The 25,315-nt window shown below is 44.2% G+C and overlaps 1 protein-coding gene across 1 annotated transcript in view; it reads right to left on the bottom strand.

The window, feature by feature from the left end:
• CLUAP1 (clusterin associated protein 1) overlaps positions 1-25,315 on the bottom strand; it is a 150,123-nt gene that overhangs the window by 8,201 nt on the left and 116,607 nt on the right. The window contains exon 9 of the mRNA XM_030213087.1: positions 9,898-9,970. Coding sequence (XP_030068947.1) covers positions 9,898-9,970 — 73 coding nt within the window. The remainder of the gene's footprint in view (positions 1-9,897; positions 9,971-25,315) is intronic.

The raw sequence follows: 25,315 nt of genomic DNA, 5'->3' as shown, positions 1-25,315 counted from the left end.
ATTGAAACTGTATGTGTCTTTTGGGAGATGTGCATGTCTGCCAAGTGTTCAAAAGCGTGTACAGCCAAATGCAATATTATGACATGTACAAGTGGAAGACAACAAGCACTGATATCATTTTATAGTATTCAGGGTCGAAAAGGATGGATTAAAAGATGTATAGTTGGGGCCATATAAGGCACACTAACATTGGGTGAATCTCTTCATAAAGGCAGTTAATAAATTCCAATAAATAAATAAAGCAAAATCCTGCACAACCTTACTGATTATATTTTTCTACAACTGCATGAGAATTACAGAAACATAAGGAAGCACTCTTAGAATGGCCTCACACTTTCTTTTTGTGTGATGGTCATGATTAACATTCAGACTATAGTATACTCTAATATATGGACGGTTTTGCCCTTTTTCAACCCTCAAAGGCAACTGCAAGGTCAGAAACTTGCACTTGATAATCTTAAAATAATGAGGTTTTGTATGCACAACAGTGATTGCATCCAGGCTCAACAAAAACAACAAACATTGGTCAATTGGGTCATCGTAAAGGCGAGGACATAACATAGATTAACTAGAAACTACATACAATCTGAATGAGAATGCAGCTTGGAACAGAATAAAATGGGCTTAGGAGGGTGAAGCTGGATCCTAGACCCCAAACAGATTCTGCAACACTGTCTGCCAGAACCTACTGTCAATTGGGTATCCTGTCAAGGCAGTAGTGTGATGTGAATGTGTGGAATTTCTTCAATGGAGGCTGACCTCAAATGGGCTACTGATGCGGCTATGGCTCTGACATTAGGAGCCATGACATGACCCTCCAAGGTCTGCTTAGCCTGGGCTTAAGTGAAGGAAATGCAATCTGCCAGCCAAATTGAAACGTGCATTTCCCAATGGTGACCCCCCATCCTGTTGGGATCAAAAGAAACAAAAAGCTGGGTGGACTGTCTGTGGGGCTTTGTCCGCTCCATGTAGTAGGCCAATGCAATCCAAGGTGTGCAAGCTCCTTTAACCAGGATGGGCATGAGTTCAGGGAAAGAATGTTGGAAAGACAATCGACTGGTTCAGATGGAAATCCAACACCAGCTTCGGCAGGAACTTAGGGTACGTGCAGAGGGCTACTCTATTGTGATGAAACTTAGTATAAGGTGCATTCACCACTAAGGCCTGAAGCTCACTGACCTTACGAGCTGAAGTAATAACCATCAAGAAAATGACCTTCTAGGTCAAGTACTTCAGATGGCAGGAATTCAGTGGCTCAAAAGGAGCATTCATCAGCTGGGTGAGAATGACGTTGAGATCCCATGACACTGGTGGAGGTTTGACAGGGGAGTTTGACAAAAGCAAACCTCTCCTGAAGCGAACAACTAGAGGCTGTCCAGAGATGGGCTTACCTTCTACAAATTGATGATAAGCACTAACTGCACCAAAGTGAACCCTTACAAAGTTGGTCTTGAGACCAGACTCTGACAAGTGTAGAAGATATTCAAGTAGGGTCTGTGTAGGGTAAGTATGGGGATCTAGGGCCTTGCTCTCACACCAGATGGCAAACATCCTCCATTTAAAAGATAACATCTCTTAGTGGAATCTTTCCTGGAAGCCAACAGGACCTAACAGACACCCTCTGAAAGACCCAAATAAGCGAATTCTAGGCTCTCAACATCCAAGCTGTGAAAGCCAGTGACTGGATGTTCGGATGTAGAAGTGACACCTCTTTTTGCATGATGAGGGTCAGAAACACTCCAATCTGCATGGTTCTTCGGAGGATAACTCCAGAAGAAGAGGGAACCACATCTGCTGCAGCCAGTGCGGCGTGATCAGATTTCATGGTTCCACGGTCTTGCTTGAGTTTCAACAAAGTTTGAGGCTATGCATACTGTGGAGGAAGGCATCTGATGCTAGTCTGTTATAGGCCTGAAGCCTGGAACAGAACTGAGGGCCCGTATGATTGATCTGAGTTGCAAAAAGATCCACCGAGGGGGTGCCCCACACTCAGATCATCTTGCAGGCTATGCCCATATTGAGAGACCACTCGAGAGGTTGCATTATCCTGCTCAGTCTGTCGGACAGGTACTGTTTTCACCTGCCAGATAAGTGGCTCGAAGGAACATGCCATGTTGGTGAGCTAGTGCCACATCCGGACGGCCTCCTGACACAGAGGGCGTGATCCGGTGCCCTCCTGCTTGTTATCCCCTGGCAAGGGTCATCCACTAACCTCTGCTGAACAGAATGTTCCAAGTCAGAAACACGCAGCCATGAGAGTCTACACATTGCTATACTTTAAGCAGAGATCCTGGATGCCACATCAAAAGTGTTGTAAATGCCCCTGGCCAAGAACTTTCGACTTACCTTCTGCTGCTTGACCAACTGGTGAAAAAGCTCGGCGTGCTCTGGAGGGAGCGTCTCAACAAGGTTCGACAGCTGATGCACCGAGTTTTGCAAGTAGACGCTCGTGAACAGCTGGTAAGATTGTATATCGGAAATGAGCATTGAAGCCTGGTACATGTTCCTCCCAAAAGAATCCATGGTTTTAGCTTCTCTGCCTGGGGGCGCCGAGGCATAGTCCCTGGAACTCTTGGTTCTTTTGAAAGTGGACTCCGCCACTATGGAATTGTGAGACAACTGAGGCCTATAAAAACCAGGCGCACTGTGGAGCCGATACTGGGTGTCAATCTTCGTGGGCATGACAGGGACCAATGGAGGGGACTCCCAGTTCCTAACAAGGACTTCCCTGAGTAACTCATGGAGAGGTGCATTCACAGCCTCCTTAGGAGGAGATCAGTAGTCCAGAACCTTGAGCATCTTAGCCCTGAGGACATCCTCCACTTCCAAAGGAAATGGAATGGCATCAGCCATTTCCTTTACATAAGATGAAAATGAAAGGCTCCCTGGAGGAGACTTTCTCCTTTCAGGTGGAGGGGAGGGTTTAGAAGGAATTCCATAAGACTCGTCTGAGGAAAAGTACCTGGGATCTTCCTCTGAATCCCATGAGCGCTCCTCTTCGGACAGTATCTCTCGATGAGATTGTCGAGACTGAACCAGCCTCGGTGCTGAGAAACCATGTCCTCGAGAGTGGCATCGATAAGCCGACTCCCGTCTCTATTCCAGCGAAACTTCCTCCACTGATGTCGAGTGCCAGCTTGGGTGGCAGTTGACACTGGTGCCGCAGGCAGCGCCGGCTTCGGAGGCAACACTGCAGGATGAGCGCCAAGTGGGGCTGCAATGGGAAGCAGGGTACTGGCAAGCACCCCCGATGCCGATGCACACCGTTGCATAAGGCCACCCAGCAGCTCGGGGAGCAAGGCCCGGATATGCTCATCGAGGGCCAAAACCAGGAAAAGCTGGGATGCTGGATGAGATGCAGGTTGCAGAACCACTGGGGTCGACACAGGAGCTGGATCTCAGCTGCTAGGAGACAGATGCATAGGCACCTCCTGTAAGGAGGGGGAGCGGGTGCCAAGTCCTTCGATGCCCCGGAGCTCTCGGCACTGTGTATTGAGGGTGACCGATGACAATGCTTCCTTTGCCCGAAGCACGTCACCAAGAGGGGCATTTTCGAAAGAAATGTCCAAGTTGCAATTTGGACGTCTTTGCAAAACATTCAAATCCGGGGGCAGGGAAAACCGTATTTTAAAAAAAAGATGGACGTCCATCTTTCATTTCGAAAATACCAAGGACGTCCATGTCAAAAATATCCAAATGCAAGCCATTTGCATGTGGGAGGAGCCAGCATTTTAGTGCACTGGCCCCCCTGACATGCCAGGACACCAACCGGGCAACCTGGTGGGCACTGCAGTGGACTTCATAAATTGCTCCCAGGTACATAGCTCCCTTACCGTGTGTGCTGAGCCCCCCAAAACCCACTACACCCAACTGTACACCACTACCATAGACCTTACGGGTGAAGGGAGACACCTACATGTAGGTACAGTGGGTTTCTGGTGGGTTTTGGAGGGCTCACTGTTTCCTCCACAAACTTAACAGGTAGGGGGGGTATGGGCCTGGGTCCACCTGTCTGAAGTGCACTGCACCCACTAATGGCCTAGTGGTTAGGGTGGTGGACTTTGGTCCTGAGGAACTGAGTTTGATTCCCACTTCAGGCACAGGCAGCTCCTTGTGACTCTGGGCAAGTCACTTAACCCTCCATTGCCCCAGGTACAAATAAAAGTACCTATATACAATATGTAAGCCGCATTGAGCCTGCCATGAGTGGGAAAGCGCGGGGTACAAATGTAACAAAAAAAACTGCTCCTGGGACCTCAAAATATTTTTAAAGATGTTTTTTGAGGGTGGGAGGGGTTTAGTGACCACTGGGAGAGTAACAGGGGGTCATCCCCGATTCCCTCCAATTGTCATCTGGTCATTTCGAGCATCTTTTTGTGCCTTATTCATTAAAAATGTCTGGGTGAAAATGTCCAAGTTTTACTTTAGGACGTCCCTGCTTTTTTCAATTATGGCTCAAAGACGTCCAAGTGTTAGGCATGCCCAAGTCCCAACTTCACCATGCCTCCGACACGCCCCCTTGAAATTTGGACATCCTTGTGATGGACTGCAGTTGGAGACGTCCAAAATCGGGTTTCGATTATACCGATTTGGATGTCTCTGGGAGATGGACGTCCATGTTCCAATTTATGTCAAAAGATGGACGTCCATCTCTTTCGAAAATGAGCCTGAAAGGCTCCTTGGTACTGACAAGGATGATGACGAATCCTCACGTCGCCTCGGGGTCAGGTCCGAAGATGGAAGGTCCCAGGGGCCCTTGCACAGCAGTAGGCCTCGAGGCAGGTGCAGACCCACTTGATGCTTCACTGCTCCCAGTGTCTATGGGTCTAATAGCAGCCAAGCTTATCAACGCTCCCAATGCTGGCGCAATGCTCGGTGTCGATGCCGATGTCAAGGAACCAGACTTGGCTCCTCTTCATGCGAAAACAGAGAACACAGTTAGCATGGCTATGGTCGGGCCCAAGACACTGCAGACACCAAGAATGAGTGTCTTTCCCTGAGACTATATGACTGCATCGGGTACAGCACTTGAAGCCACTGGTAATCTTCGTAGACATGGATGGAAAAACTTTGTCGGCGAATGCCAGGAGCCTAAGAAATAAGATGGGGGAGTTAGAATATATTGCACTAAATGAAAAATTAGATATAATAGGCATCTCTGAGACTTGGTGGAAGGAGGATAACCAGTGGGACACTGTCATACCGGGGTACAAATTATATCGTAGTGATAGGGTGAATCGGATTGGTGGAGGGGTAGCATTGTATATTAACGAGAGCCTTGAATCAAATAGATTGAAAATTCTGCAGGAAGCAAAACACTCCTTGGAATCACTGTGGATTGAAATTCCATGTGCAAAGGGGAAAAGGATAGTGATAGGAGTGTACTACCGTCCGCCTGGCCAGGACGAACAGACGGATGCGGAAATGTTAAAGGAAATCAGGGACGCAAACAAACTGGGCAACACAATAATAATGGGGGATTTCAATTACCCGCATATAGACTGGGTTAATGTAACATCTGTACACGCAAGGGACATAAGATTTCTTGATGAAATCAAGGACAGCTTCATGGAACAGCTAGTTCAGGAGCCGACAAGAGAAGGAAAAATACTAGACTTAGTCCTTAGTGGTGCTCATGATCTAGTGCAGGGGGTAACGATACGAGGGCCGCTTGATAACAGTGATCATAATATGATCGGTTTTGATATTGGCATTGAAGGAAGTGAAACTAGGAAATCAAGTACGCTAGCGTTTAACTATAGAAAAGGTGATTACGACAAAATGAGAAAAATGGTGAAAAAAAGACTGAAAGGAGCAGCTCGCAGAGTAAAAAACTTGCATCAGGCGTGGATGCTGTTTAAAAACACCATCCTGGAGGTTCAGGACAAATATATTCCACGTATTAGAAAAAAGGGAAAAAAGACTAAACGTCAGCCGGCGTGGCTAAACAGTAAGATAAAGGAAATCATTAGAGCCAAAAAACAATCCTTCAGAAAGTGGAGAAGAGAACCAACTGAAAGTAACAGGATAGATCATAAGGAATGCCAAGCCAAATGCAAAGCGGAGATAAGGAGGGCAAAAAAGGACTTTGAGAAGAAATTAGCGTTGGAAGCAAAAATACATAGTAAAAACTTTTTTAGATACATTAAAAGCAGGAAACCGGCCAAAGAGTCGGTTGGGCCGCTGGACGAAAATGGTGTTAAAGGGGCGATCAAGGAGGACAAAGCCGTAGCGGAGAAATTAAATGAATTCTTTGCTTCGGTCTTCACCGAGGAGGATTTGGGGGGGACACCGGTGCCGGAAAGAATATTTGAAGCGGGGGAGTCGGAGAAACTAAACAAATTCTCTGTAACCTTGGAGGATGTAATGGGTCAGTTCAGCAAGCTGAAGAGTAGTAAATCACCGGGACCTGATGGTATTCATCCCAGAGTATTAATAGAACTAAAAAATGAACTTGCGGAGCTACTGTTAGAAATATGCAATCTGTCCCTAAAATCGAGTGTAATACCGGAAGACTGGAGGGTAGCCAATGTTACTCCGATTTTTAAGAAAGGTTCCAGAGGAGATCCGGGAAATTATAGACCGGTGAGTCTGACGTCGGTGCCGGGCAAGATGGTGGAGGCTATTATTAAGAATAAAATTGCAGAGCATATACAAAAACATGGACTGATGAGACAAAGTCAGCACGGATTTAGTGAAGGGAAGTCTTGCCTCACCAATCTAATGCATTTTTTTGAGGGGGTAAGCAAACATGTGGACAATGGGGAGCCGGTTGATATTGTATATCTGGATTTTCAGAAGGCGTTTGACAAAGTGCCGCACGAAAGACTCCTGAAGAAATTGCAGAGTCATGGAATCGGAGGTAGGGTATTATTATGGATTAAGAACTGGTTGAAAGATAGGAAGCAGAGAGTAGGATTGCGTGGCCAGTATTCTCAGTGGAGGAGGGTAGTTAGTGGGGTCCCGCAGGGGTCTGTGCTGGGTCCGTTGCTTTTTAATGTATTTATAAATGACCTAGAGATGGGAATAACTAGTGAGGTAATTAAATTCGCCGATGACACAAAATTATTCAGGGTCGTCAAGTCGCAGGAGGAATGTGAACGATTACAGGAGGACCTTGCGAGACTGGGAGAATGGGCGTGCAAGTGGCAGATGAAGTTCAATGTTGACAAGTGCAAAGTGATGCATGTGGGTAAGAGGAACCCGAATTATAGCTACGTCTTGCAAGGTTCCGCGTTAGGAGTTACGGATCAAGAAAGGGATCTGGGTGTCGTCGTCGATGATACGCTGAAACCTTCTGCTCAGTGTGCTGCTGCGGCTAGGAAAGCGAATAGAATGTTGGGTGTTATTAGGAAGGGTATGGAGTCCAGGTGTGCGGATGTTATAATGCCGTTGTATCGCTCCATGGTGCGACCGCACCTGGAGTATTGTGTTCAGTACTGGTCTCCGTATCTCAAAAAAGATATAGTAGAATTGGAAAAGGTACAGCGAAGGGCGACGAAAATGATAGTGGGGATGGGACGACTTTCCTATGAAGAGAGGCTGAGAAGGCTAGGGCTTTTCAGCTTGGAGAAGAGACGGCTGAGGGGAGATATGATAGAAGTGTATAAAATAATGAGTGGAATGGATCGGGTGGATGTGAAGCGACTGTTCACGCTATCCAAAAATACTAGGACTAGAGGGCATGAGTTGAAGCTACAGTGTGGTAAATTTAAAACGAATCGGAGAAAATTTTTCTTCACCCAACGTGTAATTAGACTCTGGAATTCATTGCCGGAGAACGTGGTACGGGCGGTTAGCTTGACGGAGTTTAAAAAGGGGTTAGATAGATTCCTAAAGGACAAGTCCATAGACCGCTATTAAATGGACTGGAAAAATTCCTCATTTTTAGGTATAACTTGTCTGGAATGTTTTTACGTTTGGGGAGCGTGCCAGGTGCCCTTGACCTGGATTGGCCACTGTCGGTGACAGGATGCTGGGCTAGATGGACCTTTGGTCTTTCCCAGTATGGCACTACTTATGTACTTATGTACTTATGTACTTATTAAATGACACGATGGTGCCTGAAAAAGGGACAAGGCAAGGTAAAGAAAAGGGAAAGTCCTGGCTGAAGTCAGGGCCTAAAAGCGGCCCAATGATGATGGAAAAACAATAAAAACCAGGCAAAAGAACTCTAAGGAAAATAAAGGCAAGGTAAAATAGGTTCCAACAAGAGAAGCTTAATTATAAAGACGAAAAAATAGCCAGAAGGCACAAAAAATAGCTCTCTAAACCGAGCGAATGAGGAGAGGGCAAGGAAAACACCTTCTCCTCACGCATAAAAAGAAGAACTGAGGAGACCATGTTCATGCGATGGGCGGGAAGGCACTCTTCCATGAGTGGTGCAGCATGGCTCGCGTTCCACAAAGCTCTCTTTTAGTTATGGCAAATACCAGACTGGGCGATGCGGATCAGCGTCACCCACTTGTGCTTGTCCTTGGAGAATTTTCTTTACAGTTCAAACGACTATGAATAAGAACAGACATTTAACTTACCTAATCAGATTGCATAAACTGATGCAAAACTAATGGTCAATGATTGTGCTAAAGAAAAGTTGAATAAAAGTGTCCAGGAAAAATCCATACAAGTAATATCATCAAGAAAAAAAGATATTCACAAACAGAACCCATAACTGATTATCATGAGTAAGCCACAAGTTTAGTTTACAATTAATTCAAAATACTGTAGTTAAGCTCATTCATGGAGCTGGAAAATACGACAGTGTTACTCCTCTTCTGAGGTCTGAACACTGGCTCCCCATCCAATTCCGTATCATATTTAAGGCACTAGCTTTAACACATCAAATCCTTTATTCCGGAATACCACAGTTTCTGCTCAGATCACTTCTTCCTCACATGCCAATTCGCTCTCTACATTCTTCTAACCAACATCTCCTCGTCATTCCATCTCATCTGCAGATTCATTCACACCATGCCAGTTCAACTTGCTTTTCCATGGTTGCCCCTACCCAGTGGAATCTCATACCCTTAGATCTTCGTATTGAGCTCTCTTTTATGAATTTAGGGCAGTCTTGAAAATGTATCTTTTCAGAAAAGCTTTCAGTATTATATAATTTAGATCCAAAAACCTTGCTATGCAATTCAGTCGTTGATTCTCTGCAGGCCTTGGAATTGACTTTGTTATTTTGTCTGTCCATTTTCTCCTCATTCCCTTCCCTCCTTTTGTTTTCATTGGGGTTATTTCCTACCCCATGTTCCCCTTCCTTATAATTATAACATTTGTAACCTAGGGGTCCTTTTACAAAGCTGCAGTAAAAAGTATGGGTGCATCTATTAGGCACACGCTGGGCCATTTTTTACCATGGCTGGGAAAAAGGCTATTTTTAATGGGCTCGCGCTAATAATAAAACTAGTGCATATCTATTTACGGCCTGAGCCCTTACTGCCTAGCAGTAAGGGCTCACATGCTACCCATGAAACATGTCGTGGGCACGCTGCTGGTTACCACCGGGAACACCCCCCGTGGTAGAAACTTATCTACCGCGGGATTCGGTGTGCACCAAACTCAGAATTACTGCCGGGTGCATGTGCTACCCCAGCAGTAGTGCCGATTGAGGCACGCTACTCGCGTGTTAGTCATCCCATTCCTTGGTAAAAGGGCCCCCTAGTTTTCTAATGTGTCGCTCCATTACTCTTTTTTTTTTCTGTATACTCCCTATTTTTTTAGTTTCTTGTATTATCTACTGTAAACTGCTTAGATTTTGTGACTTGCAGAATATTAAATAAAGTTGAACCTTGACTCTTTATTGATGGTAACAGTCTCCATTTTAGTTTTAATGTGCCCACTGTTGGCAATCAGATGCTAAATGTAGGTGATTGAGCATTCCACCGTACTTACTTCCAGTCTTCAGCAGCTGTGTCTCCTCCTCCTTCAGCTTGTTCTGCATTAGACGTAGTGTATTCTCTGCCTCCTAGTGAAACACAAATCATTAACAGTCAGCACAGGAGTGACACAGAACAGATGAAAGCTGAAAAGGGAAGGAGGAAACTTGAAATCCTGCTACCTCAAAATATGGTCAGGTTGAAAAGTGCACTAATTATATTTCTCTTACATATTTATTTATTATAGCATTTTCCCACTAAAAGCAGGCTCAATGTAGCTGCACACAGCTCTGGAATTCTCTACCAAAACGCCTGAAATCTAAGAATAATCATCTAGAATTCTGAAAAAAACCTAAAAACTCACCTGTTCAAGAAGGCATACCCCACAGTATCTGACATAAACACCGAATAATGAAATATGGCATTTTAATCAGGAAATGGACAGTTTTCAACCCAGACGCATGATCACACCCTAACATTTTGTCTGAATCACCCCAACCTATTTATCGATACTTCTTTACTGTACTTGTCACTGTAATAGTACCCCTATACTATATTTGTTCACACTGGAGTCTGTAACCACCTCTCCAGAACTATGTAAGCCACTTTGAGCCTACTAATAAGTGGGAAAAGGTGGGATACAAATATAACAAACAAATAAATAAATAAATATAGAGAGATATGGCTAAGTTCATCATCAATATAGATTTTCTACCCAGGCAGAAGAAGTTGCTGCAATGAATCAATGCATTCTCATTCTCCCTTATACTAAAGGAAAGAAAGACCAGGTATGGTAATGGATGTACTGTACAAGCACAGCAAGTTGCCTTATCACTCACATATTTTATTTCTGAAAAAAGGACTACATTACAAAGCCTTTCATCACTTACAAAGAACATAAGATTAACATCCGCTCAATCACCTTTCACATCTAGACCATGCAATATCCAATAAAAAGATCCTGCTGATCATATGATTGGAAATCCCTTTGTTCATTACAGATTGTGATGATGGCATTAACTAACCATACACTTTCATCCCTTTGTATGGATGTATCCTGTCCTTTTATACAATTGTAGTTCCTGCTTCTTAATACTGGATTGTACACTGCCCAGCTCTGCGTGTCAGTATGGGCGGTATAGAAAGTTTAATCAACTGTACTGTAGATTCTTTAAGCAGCCTTCGGTACAACAGAGATTTTAAATAGACAATGATTTCTATAAATTGAGAAGTAATTACCATTTGGGGCAAAATTTTCAATAGAGTGTCCACCTGAAAAGTTACATGTGTTATATTTAAGACCAAACAAAACAAATCAATTTCAATAAGTTAACCACCTAAACAGAATTCCTTTTGCAAAAGTAAGGTATGCATGCAATTTAATAAATTCTCTTTGATCCCCCTGCTCCAGAGCTTTTATACAGTCAAGGTTGCCTGTGCTACAAAAGTAGATGTGTACTTTTCAGATAACTGAAGAGCTACCAACCTACATATGGCTGATGTAAACGGGAAAGGAAAGGGGATGAGACTTGTTATAACACGTCTTATAGCCCACCAATACCTTGTCATTTCGAGGCGGGGTACAGAAACCAAGATGCCAGACCAAAGATTATGGGAATTACAGTAAAAATTTCAAACAACTTACTATACTGCCTGTGGTTATAATCAAAGAAGTTTACATATTACATATGGGTACTTATTTTTGTACCTGGGGCAATGGAGGATTAAGTAACTTGCCCAGAGTCACAAAGAGCTGCAGTTGGTATCTAACCTAGTTCCCCAGGTTCTCAGGCCGCTGACTAACCACTAGGCTACTCTTCCACACACAGGTTAGCTATATTTTACCCATATTAACGGTGACTAAGATGCCTATTTACTAAAGTGCAGTAAGTGATTACTGTGTGAATTAGTGCATGGTGAGATTTAGCATATTGTCAAGGTAACAGATACTGCATAGCCATGATGCCAGGGCCGCCGAGAGACTGGGCCGGGCCCGGGACAAGGCCGCCCCTGGGCCCCCACCGCCGGGCCCTTGCACTATATGTAGATCCTTCAAGAGGTAGTGTGTCATGATTTAGGCTCTACACCTTTTCTGATGTTTTGGTGCCACCTCAGTAAAGCCAAAACACAATCTCTCCACTGCAAAACACTATACACAAACTTGTGCAAAAACCCACTCATAACCTTACCAAACCATAACAGCACTAATTCCAAGGACAGGACGAACTACAACCTTATGCGTGGAAAGGCAGCACTATAATTACACCGGGCTCTAAAACACCAGTACACAACCTAATAAAAAACAAAACAAAAAGGGCTGCAAATACTACACACTAGCAGAATACTGTACCTTGATCACACATGAAAAACACATGGCAACAGATATGACATAAGGAACTAGAAATAAAAAAATATGAAGGCAAAATACTGAACTAGAAAGTTACCTCAAGAAGTCAGACTCAGCATGCAGCAATACTAGAAAAATTGAAACCTGCATGAAAAATATCACAGATACACATTTCCAAAAGCTGACATATTCCAATTAATAAATTCTGAATAAAATACTTTTTTCTACCTTTGTTGTCTGATCATAGTTTTTCTATTCGCTTTGGTCCCAACTTCTGTTTTATGCAGTGTCTTCTTTCCATTTGATATTTTTTCTCTCACCATCCTCCTGTGTCCTTATGCGTCCTGTCTACCATCTGTAGCCCTGTCCCTATCCTTCCTCAAGTTTCGGCATCTGTCCTGAAAGTGTTCCGATCCAGCCCTTAAATTGAGCATTTCTCCTCACTCTCCTCCCCTCCATCCATGTGCATGTATTTCCTGTCTTCCCTCCCCTCCATCCATATCCAGCATTTCTCCTCTCTTCCTTTTCCCTCCATCCGTGTGCATCTCCTTCCTTTGTCTTTCCTTCCCTTCATCCTTGTCCATCATTTCTTCTCTCTTCCCTGCCCTCCACTCCATCCATCCATGTTCAGCTTTTCTTCTCTCTTCCCTTCCCTCCATCCATATGCATCTCCTTCCTGACTTCCCTCCCCTCCATCTATCCATGTCCAGCAACTCCTCATTCTCTCCTGGCCTCTCCTCCATCCAACCATATCCAGTAAATTTCCTCTCTCCCCTGCCCCCTCCAATCATCCATCCATGTTCAGCAGTTCTTCTCTCCCCTCTGCCCTGCCCAGCAATCTCTTCTCTCTCCCCCCTGCCCTTTTGTCCAGCAATCTCTTCTCTCTCCCCCTGCCCTCTTGTCCAGCAATCTCTTCTCTCTCCCCCTGCCCTCTTGTCCAGCAATCTCTTCTCTCTCCCCCCTGCCCTCTTGTCCAGCAATCTCTTCTCTCTCCCCTGCCCTCTTGTCCAGCAATCTCTTCTCTCTCCCCCCTGCCCTGCCCTCTTGTCCAGCAATCTCTTCTCTCTCCCCCCTGCCCTCTTGTCCAGCAATCTCTTCTCTCTCCCCTGCCCTCTTGTCCAGCAATCTCTTCTCTCTCCCCCCTGCCCTGCCCTCTTGTCCAGCAATCTCTTCTCTCTCTCCCCCTGCCCTCTTGTCCAGCAATCTCTTCTCTCTCCCCCTGCCCTCTTGTCCAGCAATCTCTTCTCTCTCCCCCCTGCCCTCTTGTCCAGCAATCTCTTCTCTCTCCCCCTGCCCTCTTGTCCAGCAATCTCTTCTCTCTCCCCCCTGCCCTGCCCTCTTGTCCAGCAATCTCTTCTCTCTCTCCCCCTGCCCTCTTGTCCAGCAATCTCTTCTCTCTCCCCCCTGCCCTGCCCTCTTGTCCAGCAATCTCTTCTTTCTCCCCCCTCTGAGATCCAAGGCCTGCCCCCCCCTCCGAGATCCAAGGCCTCCCCCCTCCCTCCAAGATCCAAGGCCCTTCTACTACTGCTTATCATTTCTATAGCGCTACTAAACTCCCTCCCTCCCTCCCAGATCCAAGGCCCCCCTCTCCTTCCGTCCATCCGACTGAATTCCAAGGCCCCCCTCCGTCCCTCCCTCCGAATTGCAAAAGCGATCTTGTTCTTACTTCGTTGGGGGTTGGCGAGAGCAGCATGCAGAAGAGAACGCAGGGAAAAGCGTGCAGGCTCCCGCTTCAGCCTTCTCTCGTTGTCTGTGGTCCCGCCCTCAAAGGCGGGACCAGAGCTGAGAGACAGACAACGAGGGAAGGCTGAAGCGGGAGCCTGCACGCTTTTTACTGCGTCTGCGTGCTGCTCTCGCCGTAACCCCCGACGAAGTAAGAACTGAACAAGATCGCTTTTGCAATTCGGAGGGAGGGAGGGACGGAGGGGCGACCACCCACGGACTCGGCGCCGGGCCCCCCTGGAGGCCCGGGCCCGGGGACTTTTGTCCCCCCTGTCCCCCCCTCTCGGCGGCCCTGCATGATGCTTACAGCATACTAATTCACATTGTTTAGTAAATGCTTATCCTGGAAGGAGGTAGGAAATGGGTTCAGAATGGGTGATTTATGGATAAAAAGAAAAAACAATCAACAATCCTAAATCATACTGACTGTGAGAAAAACACACCTCATTCCAGTGTCTTACTATATTCAAATACAACATAATTATGCCTTTCTCCCACACAATCTCACTTTACAAAGGTAAAAAAAACCACACAAATTAGCAGGTATTTGTTCTGGAATTATACTACTGGAACCCACAAATAATGGCATTCAAACTGAAAGTCTATTATCAGAGATGCAGAGATGTACAGAAGCAATTTTCAAACTATCTGCACTGAAAAGTCTGTGCGTACTTTTTACATGCAGTTTTTGCACTCATTTTCAAAACAGAAGTACATGCGAACTCTCACTTTGAGAGCTGCAGTGGGGACACCTGCTTTTTGTGAATGTAGTTGCTTGGAAAGTATTCATATAGGGATGAAAACACAATACACAAGTGGACATTTCATCTGCCAATCTTAACATGTGACTTTTAATTCAGCTAAAGTCCACATGTTGTGGAACAATGCTTGTGTACATGTTTCAATGGAGAGGCAATCCACTGCAAAAACACAAATCCAAAATGATGAGTAGTAAATAATCTGAGCTAGCTGGATTTAGAAAACTTCTATTTTCATAAATCTAATATAGCATTTAAATAAATGGTGACAACAGTCCATATAAGAGGCAATTCTATAATTGGCACCTCAATATTGGCGCTAAAATGGAGCATGCTTAGTGACAATTCTTTTATGTTTAAACAGTTTTTTATTGAATTTTCAGCATATTAACCAGTTCAATACAGTTAACTGAACAAAGTTTCCCAGCGGATCGGTCAATATACATTTGGTGCCACATAAGACATTATTCATATATTTTTGAGTTAATGATCCCCCCCGTTCCCTCTAGTCCTCATACCCCCTTCCCCTTGAAACTTTAAACATCCCTCTGAACAAATAACAAATATCAACAGTATATGTAATCCTTTGCAAGCATTAACTATCGGCTCCTAGCCGATAATTATCTACAGTTAAGTATAGTCCCCCATTCTACGTTACTATATGTTTTTGTCAGTTATGTTTCAACAGTTTTTATTGATGACAAATATATATATATATATATATAACACAATCAAGCTTATCATATAACTGCAAACTTAGAATTATTCACCAACATTAACCTCTTCCCCCACTTCCTCGTCTCCTTAATGTTCTACAGCCCACCCTCCCCTCAGACTGTTATACATCTAATTCCCTGTTATGTTCATGTTGAAATATCGCTCTTCACTCTCAGTACTGTCAGTTATTTTATACAACTTGTCTCCATCATTCCTCTGTCCCTCCCCTTCTTCTCTGCCCTCCCCACCGCCTGAGAAGCTTATCAACTGCAAGAGACTGAAAGGTCTCTCCTTATGCATCTTGAGCCCTGTGTCCAAACCCTATTTCCACATTGGGTCATATACAATGTTACCTAAAGTCATCTCCTCTGTTGTTAGTGACAATTCTTTTAACGACACTTAGGCATGACTAAGTCATTATAGAATAGTAGCACAAACCCACACTGGCATGCCAACAATTAGGTACAACCCCTTACAACGTGTCAATGGTAGGTGTAAACGGTCATGACTACGTGCGCCAAGTGACCAGTGTAACTAAAAGCATTATATAAGTTATGAATGTTACTTGGTGCAACGCCCATGGTTTTCCTATGTTTACTCTCTCCTTGCAGTTATGCGCCACGGCACTTAGGCACTACTTTACAGAACAGCACTTAATGTAGTTATGTACAAAAATGCCAATTAGAGGCGCCTCTGACATGTGTAAGTGTCGTGTAGCCCTAGGCATGAGCTTATTCAATTACCCCAAATAGAGTCCAATCGTATAGCTATCAGCCCATGTTTCAGCTTTTCCACTTGCTTCAGGGGCTACTGAAGATAATTGGTGTGGTGTTACCTTAGTGAACGTTGAACAGCAATTACGCAAACATCTTAAAAAAAAAAGTCAACACCCACCACAATGTAGAAGGCACAAGCATGAAGATTCCGTCATTTAAAATCAGGTTTTTTTAAACATCTGCATAACTGTTGTTCAACATTGAGCCCAAAAGATGCGCTCACACTACTTCAAGCTACTTTTTACTGCAGATCAGTAAAAGAACCCCTAAGTCATGTGCATGGTTATAGAATACGCTTCAATTTCTATGCGGAAATCTCAGCACGATATATAGAATCCAGGGGAATATGGGTTTAAATTTAATGCAAGCAGTACACATGCAGGTTTCTCTCATGCATATTTATTTCAGATATCCTGAAAACCTTTCCTGTTTGTGGCCCTTGAGGGTTAAGGTTGCGCACCCCTGTCCTAAAAAATGATTGAACGTTTGAAGATGCAATATTTTTAAGCTACTATGGATTTTTTCCTCAGACATCTCATACAGGTGTTACCTTTTCCCAGCTACTTAAATGGATTCCTTTTAGATAATTTATTTTTAGCAATCTAAATAGTCTACTTCCCTTTCTGTATTAACAAAATATTTCATAGTAAATAATGACAGAAATTTGATATGTTGACCCATCCAGTTATTTCTGCCTACATTACAAAGATATACCTGTAGAGGACAGTTTTATAACAGGGCGTAACATATGAGCCTAGTAGATGACAGCATATAGAGTGTAATTGCCACACTGGATTAGACAAAAGGTCCATTAAGTCCAGTATCCTGTTTCCAACAGTGGCCAATCCAGGTCATAAGTACCTGGGAGGAGCCCAAAATGTGGTTTCCATACTTCCCTCCAAGAATAAGCAGAGGCTTTCCTAAAAGCCACTTAAAACAGTTTTATGGACTTTTCCTCTGGCAATTTGTTCAAACCAGTTTTAAACACAGCTATGCCTACTGCTTTTACCACATCATCCAGCAACAAGTTCCACAGTCTTACTATCTGTTAAATGAAAAAATATTTTCTTCTACTTGAAGTACCATGAGGCTTCTGCCACAAGTCACGCAAGCCATTCTGAAGCAGCCTCTGACCTGCATATGTCCCAGCTGGCCCGCATAAACTCTGGTAGCAGGGGTAATGTGAATTAGCCTAGAATATTCAGTGCTGGTGCCCAAATACAGGGCTAATTCTGCCCATGGTGGTCAGTGCTTATAAAAAGACCACTGCGGGCTAAATATCGACCAGAATGTAAAAAAAAAGAAAAAAAAAAAAAAGAGACACCCTTTTAAAGAATTGTTACCCTCTTACCCCCTAATTCTATAATCTTAGGGGACTTTTTACTAATGTGCACTGAAAATGGCCTGCGCTGGTGTAGATGCATTTATTGGACGTGCGCAGGTACATTTTTCAGCACACCTGCAAAAAAGGCCTTTTTTGGGGGGGCCAAAAATGGACGTGCAGCAAAATAAAAATTGCCACACGTTCATTTTGGGCCTGAGACCTTACCGCCACCCACTGACCTAGTGGTAAGGTCTCACACGTTAACCGGGCGGTAATGGTCTACGTGCGTACAATGCTGATTACTGCCCGGTTAGCACCACGCACCGGAAAATTTCTGGCATGCTTAGTGGACGCAAGTAAAAAATGAAATTACTGCCCAGGCCACACGGTAGTTCAAAATTGACGGATGTAGGACACGTGTAGGTGCCTATGCGGCTTAGTAAAAGGGCCCCTTAGTGCCTAAATGTGCCATTTGCATGTTAAGATTATAGAATTCTAGCTCGTATTGTAATAAACACAGGACTGCCCTAGCCTGAGGAGGCCGTCAGAGGGCGCTGTCCCAGGGAAAAGTCTGGAAAATGCCCTGATCTGGTCACTAGAGGGAGCCAAAAGGGGTACATCCATGTAATGACCTGACGGGACAGCTAGGGGATGCTCATGGTATAGAACCTGCCCTTCCCTGAAGAGGCCACCAGGGGGAGCTCTCAGAGTAGGTGAGGGAAAGGTGGCGAGAGTTCTGGGCCTGGACCTTTCTGGAACCAGGGGGAGGGGCCTAAAGAGGTGGGGAGGATTATTAGCCACCCTATAAAGAGCACCCTCCAAGAAGAGAAAGGGGAGAGGCGATGGGGGACCTGGAATGGATAGAGCCTGAAGCCAGAAGGAGAAAGCAAAGGAAGAGACCTGCTGGAGGAGAACTCCCCCCCACCCCTCGGAAGGTGAGAGAGAAGGTTCACTCTAAAACCCAGAAGGTACTTACCTGGCTATGGATATGTTAGTAATGGAACTGAGTATCATTTGAAGTTCACTAACAGATGTGGGGTGGAGGACAGGACTGTAAAGTTAAAGTGAGTGATAAAAGTTCTGTCCAGGTCTCCCAAATAAGTGGGCTCAGTTGAAGAAAGCCAAAGGAACTGTTGCTGGAAAGAAGTTGTTCCCCACAAGACTGGAGCAGGGTGCTAATAAAGTAGATTTGCATCTGGTGTATCTAATTTGCATATGTGTGAAAGCAGAGAAACCAGGGTTATATTCCCAAAAAGGTGACAGGGGGCCCATCAGGGGTACCAGAAATGTGACCGGTTACCAGAGGATACAGCAGGGAAGGATTTCCAGAATTGGTGATAAATGAAGAACAGTCATCTGAGTTAAAAAGGGAAGTCCAAACATTAAGACTGAGATGACAGGCTGCTGTACAGGAGAATGTCTCTGAGCCTTTCTCAGAGGCAAAGCGCTAATGAGCCCTGGCTGAGGGCTTGTGATGCTTGACAGGAGCCACCAGGGGGTCTTCACACGAGAGTACCCCTGGGGGATAACAGTATATGCATGAATATAACATTTTTTTAAATTTGTACCCCGCGCTTTCCCACTCATGGCAGGCTCAATGTGGCTTAGGTACTGGTTGGGTGCTAAGTGGTATTTTACCAGCTTAATACATGAGGGCATACACGTGGGTGGGTCCTACACTTAGGTGTGTAACTTACAGAATATTATAAGCTATGCACTAAAATACAACATTTAAGAGGGAGGTTATCAACATGGGCTACTGTTGGGTTGTGTGCTAAAATAACCTGATTTATCAGTAGCTCATGTTGATAACTTCCCCCCTTAAGCATTTTTACATGGTGTGCAAATGCCGACTTGTACTCTATTCTGTAACAGAATTGGAGTGCCCATATTCCATTATAGAATTTCTGCCTGATATTTATAGCTATTTAACTGGTCAGAATGGATGCTGACTGGATAACTAGCGCTTAACTGACTATCCACCAATATTCAGGAGGAATAACCAGCTATTCTCTGCTGAATATCTGCGGTTAGCAGGTCGTGGATTACATGATATAACCGGCTCTCCGCTGATTTTTAAACCAGGTTTGGCAGTTAAATTTGGCCGCATCAAACCCTGGTATATCTTTGGCTGGTTTAAAGATAATCGGCTAAGTCTGAATATCGACATAGCTGGTTATCTTCAAACTAGCCAACCCCCCCCCCCCCCCGGATATTTAATGCCTGTCACCGGAAACGGCCCAGCACTGAATATCCGGGTTCAGTGTGGATCACGGGAGACAGCCCAGCTATCTCCCATGGTCTGAATATCGGGGCCTTTGTGCTCAGTGTTTTAGCGCCTAAATTTGGGTGACCTTTGTAGAAGTGCCCCTTACTGTACAAGTATGCACCAGCTTGTACTGCATATACTTTTAGGCACAACCTAATGTTATGAGTCCATTTATGCCTGAAAAACATTTTATGTGCAAAAATGGTTTTAGAAAATTACCCTCGTAAAGATCAATTGGCCCATCTGATCTGCCCATTTAGACCCTAAAGTTAAAATGATCAAACACTTTGAAGAAAAAAAAAAAGAAGAGACTGATTTGGTCTCCTCCCCCATTACTGGCCAAAAAGCTGTCACTGTGCACCCTTTTAAAAATTCTTTGCACATCTAAACCAACAAACAGATGTTAACAACAATGAAGTTAGAATTCACTATAGGCTTTAAGTCACTGTGGCATTATAACCCAACAGTGAAAACAACATTGTTATTTTATCAAACTGGGCACTGACAACAGACTTCCAGTCTGTGACTGAGAACTTGGATGCAGAGACAAAGAACTTGGATGCAGGATGACTACTAAAGGTGAGTCAATTCCGGTGCGTCAATGACTGCTTTCAAACTCAGAAACCTACAGAACCCTTTGAAAATGGAGCTGAAACACCACTGACTCATTAGCCTTTATGACCTGGCATCAGGAGGTCTTAGTACTTATTCATCAAATCAAATATTTTTCACATGAACAACAGTAGGGGAAGCATAAAAACGTAGCAAGTGAAAGATAAACATATTTGTACTTAAGGGAAATACAACATGCGCTATCTAGCAGCTCTAATCCTGAAGGAAGTGAATTGCATGGTATGATTTCATAGGTCAGTGAGCAAAAAGGTACATAACTTTCCATTTTTTCTAGTCCAGAGTCTTTTCAAGGGGAATTTTATCCACATGAAAAACCCGCTTAATTGAATTAGTAAGTCTCAAGCTTTAGGGAAAATTGTCTGTTCTTTAAAATAATTTTTAGCAGATTTCTTTGGTCCCTTGAAATGTTCAGTTCATTCTATATTAATGTTTTGGGCGGACAATTTTCAGAAGCCATTCATTTAGATAAACTGTCTAAAAACTTCCCATCCGTTCCATAGGTAAAAATATATATGAGGATCTACAAAACAGAAGGAATAGGTAAAAATCAATCAGTACTAAAAGGGAAGAAAACAACAGAATCTGCAAAGGAAGAGAAAAATCTCTTCATGGAATTGAATCAGCAGGGGAGAAACAACAAGTGGAAAATTCGTAAGTATAGCAGGAAATACAAATTCTTACTCCAGGAACCATTCAAGGATCAATATCGGACACATCAATGGTTTAGAAGAGGTGAATTGAAACCTAAGGAAGAGCGATCGATAGTTGCAGCCCAGGACAGTAGATTACGGACAACATGATTTACAGCAAAAACTGAAAAAACTGGTGCCACAGACATGTGTAGATTCTTTAAGAAAGAGCTGGAAACAGATACTCATTTCATGGCTGGCTGCAAACTGTTGATGGTGGAAAATGTTTATACAGAAAGGCACAACAAGGTGCACATCTCATTCACTGGAAACTCTGTGAGCATTATAACATCAGTGGGCCATAAAAGCGTTGAGATCATGACCCTAAGAGAATTGTGGAAAACGAAGAGGTTATGATCACCTTGGACATCCCCATCCTGACTGAAAAAAAGCTGGATGCCAGAAAACCAGATATAGTAGTAGAAGAGAAAATCACCAGAACGGCATAGAGGTGTCGATCCCAAGCGATTACTCCTTTTACAGGCTCCGCTTAATCAGATCTATGCAACCCTTGCTACTACCCTCAGCACTGACCATTCTCTTACACTCATGAGCACTAAGTCAACTGGACTACTGTAATTCTCTATATAAAGTAATTCATATAAAAGATCTTCGCCGTCTTCAATTAGTTCAAAATATAGCAATACATATCAACAGAACCAGTAAATTTGACATTACCCCCCCCCCCCCTTATGTTATTAAAATTTACCCACTGGCTTCCCATCTCATGTCGTATTATGTACAAATTACTACTTTTGGCATTCAAAATCCTATCAGGTGAACCTTCCTACCTCTCCCCATTTAGTCTAGTTTTCTCATACCCTCAGATCTCTCACTCAGAACCAGCTTTCGGTACCTAATGTCAAAGATATCATTTATGAACACACCAGAGCATCCATATTTTCTATTCAAGGACCCCAACTGTAGAATTTGCTGACCCTACACCTCCATCTACAAACATTCCTCACCCAATTTAAGGCAGATTGAAATCCCCCTTTAAGAAAAATTTTTTTTACCCTTTTTATTGTAGATTGTAAGCCACCTAGATGGCTTTGCTGTGTGACAGGATAGCAAATATTAATAAAACTTGGACCCTCAAGCACCAAGAAATGCAGTCAGACTAAGAAAATACATAAATATTTCTCATTGTTTTGGGTGTCACAGGCTTGATTAAAAAGAACTTCCAAGCACACCTGGATAAGTTGCTTATACATCTTGCATCTTATGAACTCCAGAAAGAAGCTTTCTTTGGCACAATGCAAAACCATCCTCCACAAGCCCTAGCTTAGGAGTGAGGTTCATTCGTGTCATGGTATGCGCAAAAAACCCACTTGGAGAAATTGACCCGAAACAAACTTTAACCAGCAGAAAAAGTAAGCAAGGTTAGGCCAAGGTTTCATTTTCAAAACTACATGCAAACTTTTGAAGAGAAAAAGTACCTAAAGAAGAAGCTGTTTTTTAAGCTGCTGACAGCCATGGACTGAATTAAGCCTGGATATTCAATGCCAGGCCATGTCTGGCCTTCAACACTGAATATCCAGGTACATTTAGAGGCATATTTTCAAAGCACTTTGGGAGGCTAAGTTCCATAGGTTTCTATGGAACTTTGGGAGGCTAAGTGCTTTGAAAATATGCCTCACAGTCTCCTGGAAGTTAACCGGGCACTAACTGACATTCAGATCAGTGCCCAGTTAGCTCAGTGAATAAAGTTAGGACAGCCCTTTTGTGGGCTTAACCTTATCTGCTTACTTAACCGGTTAGCAGACTGAATATGACTGCTAACAGGTTAAATGCTGGCTTTGCCCAAGTTCCACCCCTGGACAGCCTCGGCACTACCTGGGAGAGCCTGAGCGGGTACAGATAATATTCAATGACATTACCTGCTTAAATGCCACTGAATATTGCCACTTGGCCAACTCAGTGGGATTTAACTGGGCAGAAGCTTATCCTGACCAGTTAAACCCTTTTGAATATCAGGCCTATAAAGCAGTGGTGTGTTGGAGCCGGCTGTTATTTTTTTCAGAATTTTGGGAGCCGGTTGTTAAAGTAGCTACTTTAACAACCGGCTCCCAAAATTTGGGCTCTGGTCCCCACCTGGCAGTGTCGATGGTGTCCCCTGTGGCTTTCAGCATCTTCTTCTCACACGCAGCACCACTTCTCTTTCTCTCTCTGTTTCTCCTCCTCCCCCAAACCTCTCTTCTTTAGCTGCACGTGAACCCACACTTAATTTTTTTTTAAGCAGTGTTAATACATCAACAGGAATAGGCTGCTTCAGCCAATCCCGGGGGCCTTCCTTCAGCCCTCGGGGGCAGAACACGCTGAAGGAAGGCCCCTGGGATTGGCTGAAGCAGCCTGTTCCTGCTGACGTGTACCAGCACTGCTTAAAGAAAAATTAAACGCAAAAGATGGGCAAGAGGCAAGGAAGTGCGAGGGGAGACAGCAGAGAGGTGCTGCTTGGGGGGGGGGGGGGGCAACAAGGGAGACAACCAGCTAGGTACTGCATATGGAAGGGGAGGGAGGGAGGGAGATGCTGCATCAAGAGGGGTAGGGTCCAGATTCGGGAGAGAGGTGCTGCATGGGGGGAGGGCAAAGAGGGAGACATACTGCATCATGGGGGGGGGGGGGGGGGGGGGGGGAAACAAGGTAGGCAGCCAGCCAGGTACTGCATGGGGGGAGGTCGGAGGGAGGAAGAGAAGTGCTGCATTGGGGGGGGGGGGTAAGGAAGGACTACTACTACTACTTATCATTTCTATAGCGCTACTAGACGTATGCAGCACTGTACACTTGAACATGAAGAGACAGTCCCTGCTCGACAGAGCTTACAATCTAATTAGGACAGACAAACAGGACAAACAAGAGATAAGGGAATATTAAAGTGAGGATGATAACATAAGGGTTCTGAACAAAGTGAACAAGGGTTAGGAGTTAAAAGCAGCATCAAAAAGGTGGACTTTTAGCTTAGATTTGAAGACGGTCAGAGATGGAGCTTAACATACTGGCTCAGGAAGTCTATTCCAGGCATATGGTGCAGCAAGATAAAAGGAATGGAGTCTGGAGTTAGCAGTGGAGGAGAAGGGTGCAAATAAGACAGATTTACCCAGTGAACGGAGTTCCCGGGGAGGAATGTAGGGAGAGATGAGAGTGGAGAGGTACTGAGGAGCTGCAGAGTGAATGCACTTATAGGTCAATAAGAGGAGTTTGAACTGTATGCGGAAATGGATAGGAAGCCAGTGAAGTGACTTGAGAGGGCTAATATGAGCATAACGACCCTGGCGGAATATTAGTTGTGCAGCAGAATTTTGAACAGATTGAAGAGAAGAGAAATGGCTAAGTGGGAGACCTGTGAGAAGCAAGTTGCAATAGTCTAATTGAGAGGGGATAAGAGCGAGGATGAGGGTTCTGGTAGTGTGCTCAGAAAGGAAAGGGCGAATTTTTCTGATATTATAGAGAAAAAAACGACAGGTTTTAGTAGTCTGTTGAATATGTGCAGAGAAGGAGAGGGAGGAGTCGAAGATGACCCCAAGGTTACGAGCTGATGAGACAGGAAGGATGAGAGTGTTATCCACAGAAATAGAGAATGGGGGAGGAGGAGAGGTTGGTTTAGGGGGAAAGATAAGAAGCTCAGTCTTGGTCATGTTTAATTTCAGATGGCGTTGAGACATCCAGGCAGCAATGTCAGACAGGCAGGCTGAAGGAGAGAGTTGCTGCATGGGGAAAGGAGAGAGGTGCTGTATTGGAGGGAGCAATGAGGGAGACAGGTACTGCATGGGGGGAGCAAGGAGAGAGTGAAGTGCTGCATCAGGAGGGGGTAAAGAGGGACAGAGTTGCTGAATAAGCTGTTTAGCCACGCCAGCTGACGTTTGGTCATTTTCCCCCTTTTTCTAACATGCGGAATATATTTGTCCTGTACCTCCAGGATGGTGTTTTTAAACAGCATCCACGCCTGATGCAAGTTTTTTACCCTGCGAGCTGCTCCTTTCAGTCTTTTTTTCACCGTTTTTCTCATTTTGTCGTAATCACCTTTTCTAAAGTTAAATGCTAGTGTATTTGATTTCTTGAGTTCACTTACTTCAATGCCAATATCAAAACTGATCATATTATGATCACTGTTATCAAGAGGCCCTCACACCGTTACCCCCCACACCAGATCATGAGCTCCAGTAATGACTAAGTCTAGTATTTTTCCTTCTCTTGTGGGC

This window comes from Microcaecilia unicolor, chromosome 8, assembly GCF_901765095.1.
Source record: "Microcaecilia unicolor chromosome 8, aMicUni1.1, whole genome shotgun sequence".
NCBI classification, from domain to species: domain Eukaryota; kingdom Metazoa; phylum Chordata; class Amphibia; order Gymnophiona; family Siphonopidae; genus Microcaecilia; species Microcaecilia unicolor.
This window is presented reverse-complemented; position numbering and strand designations above follow the sequence as displayed.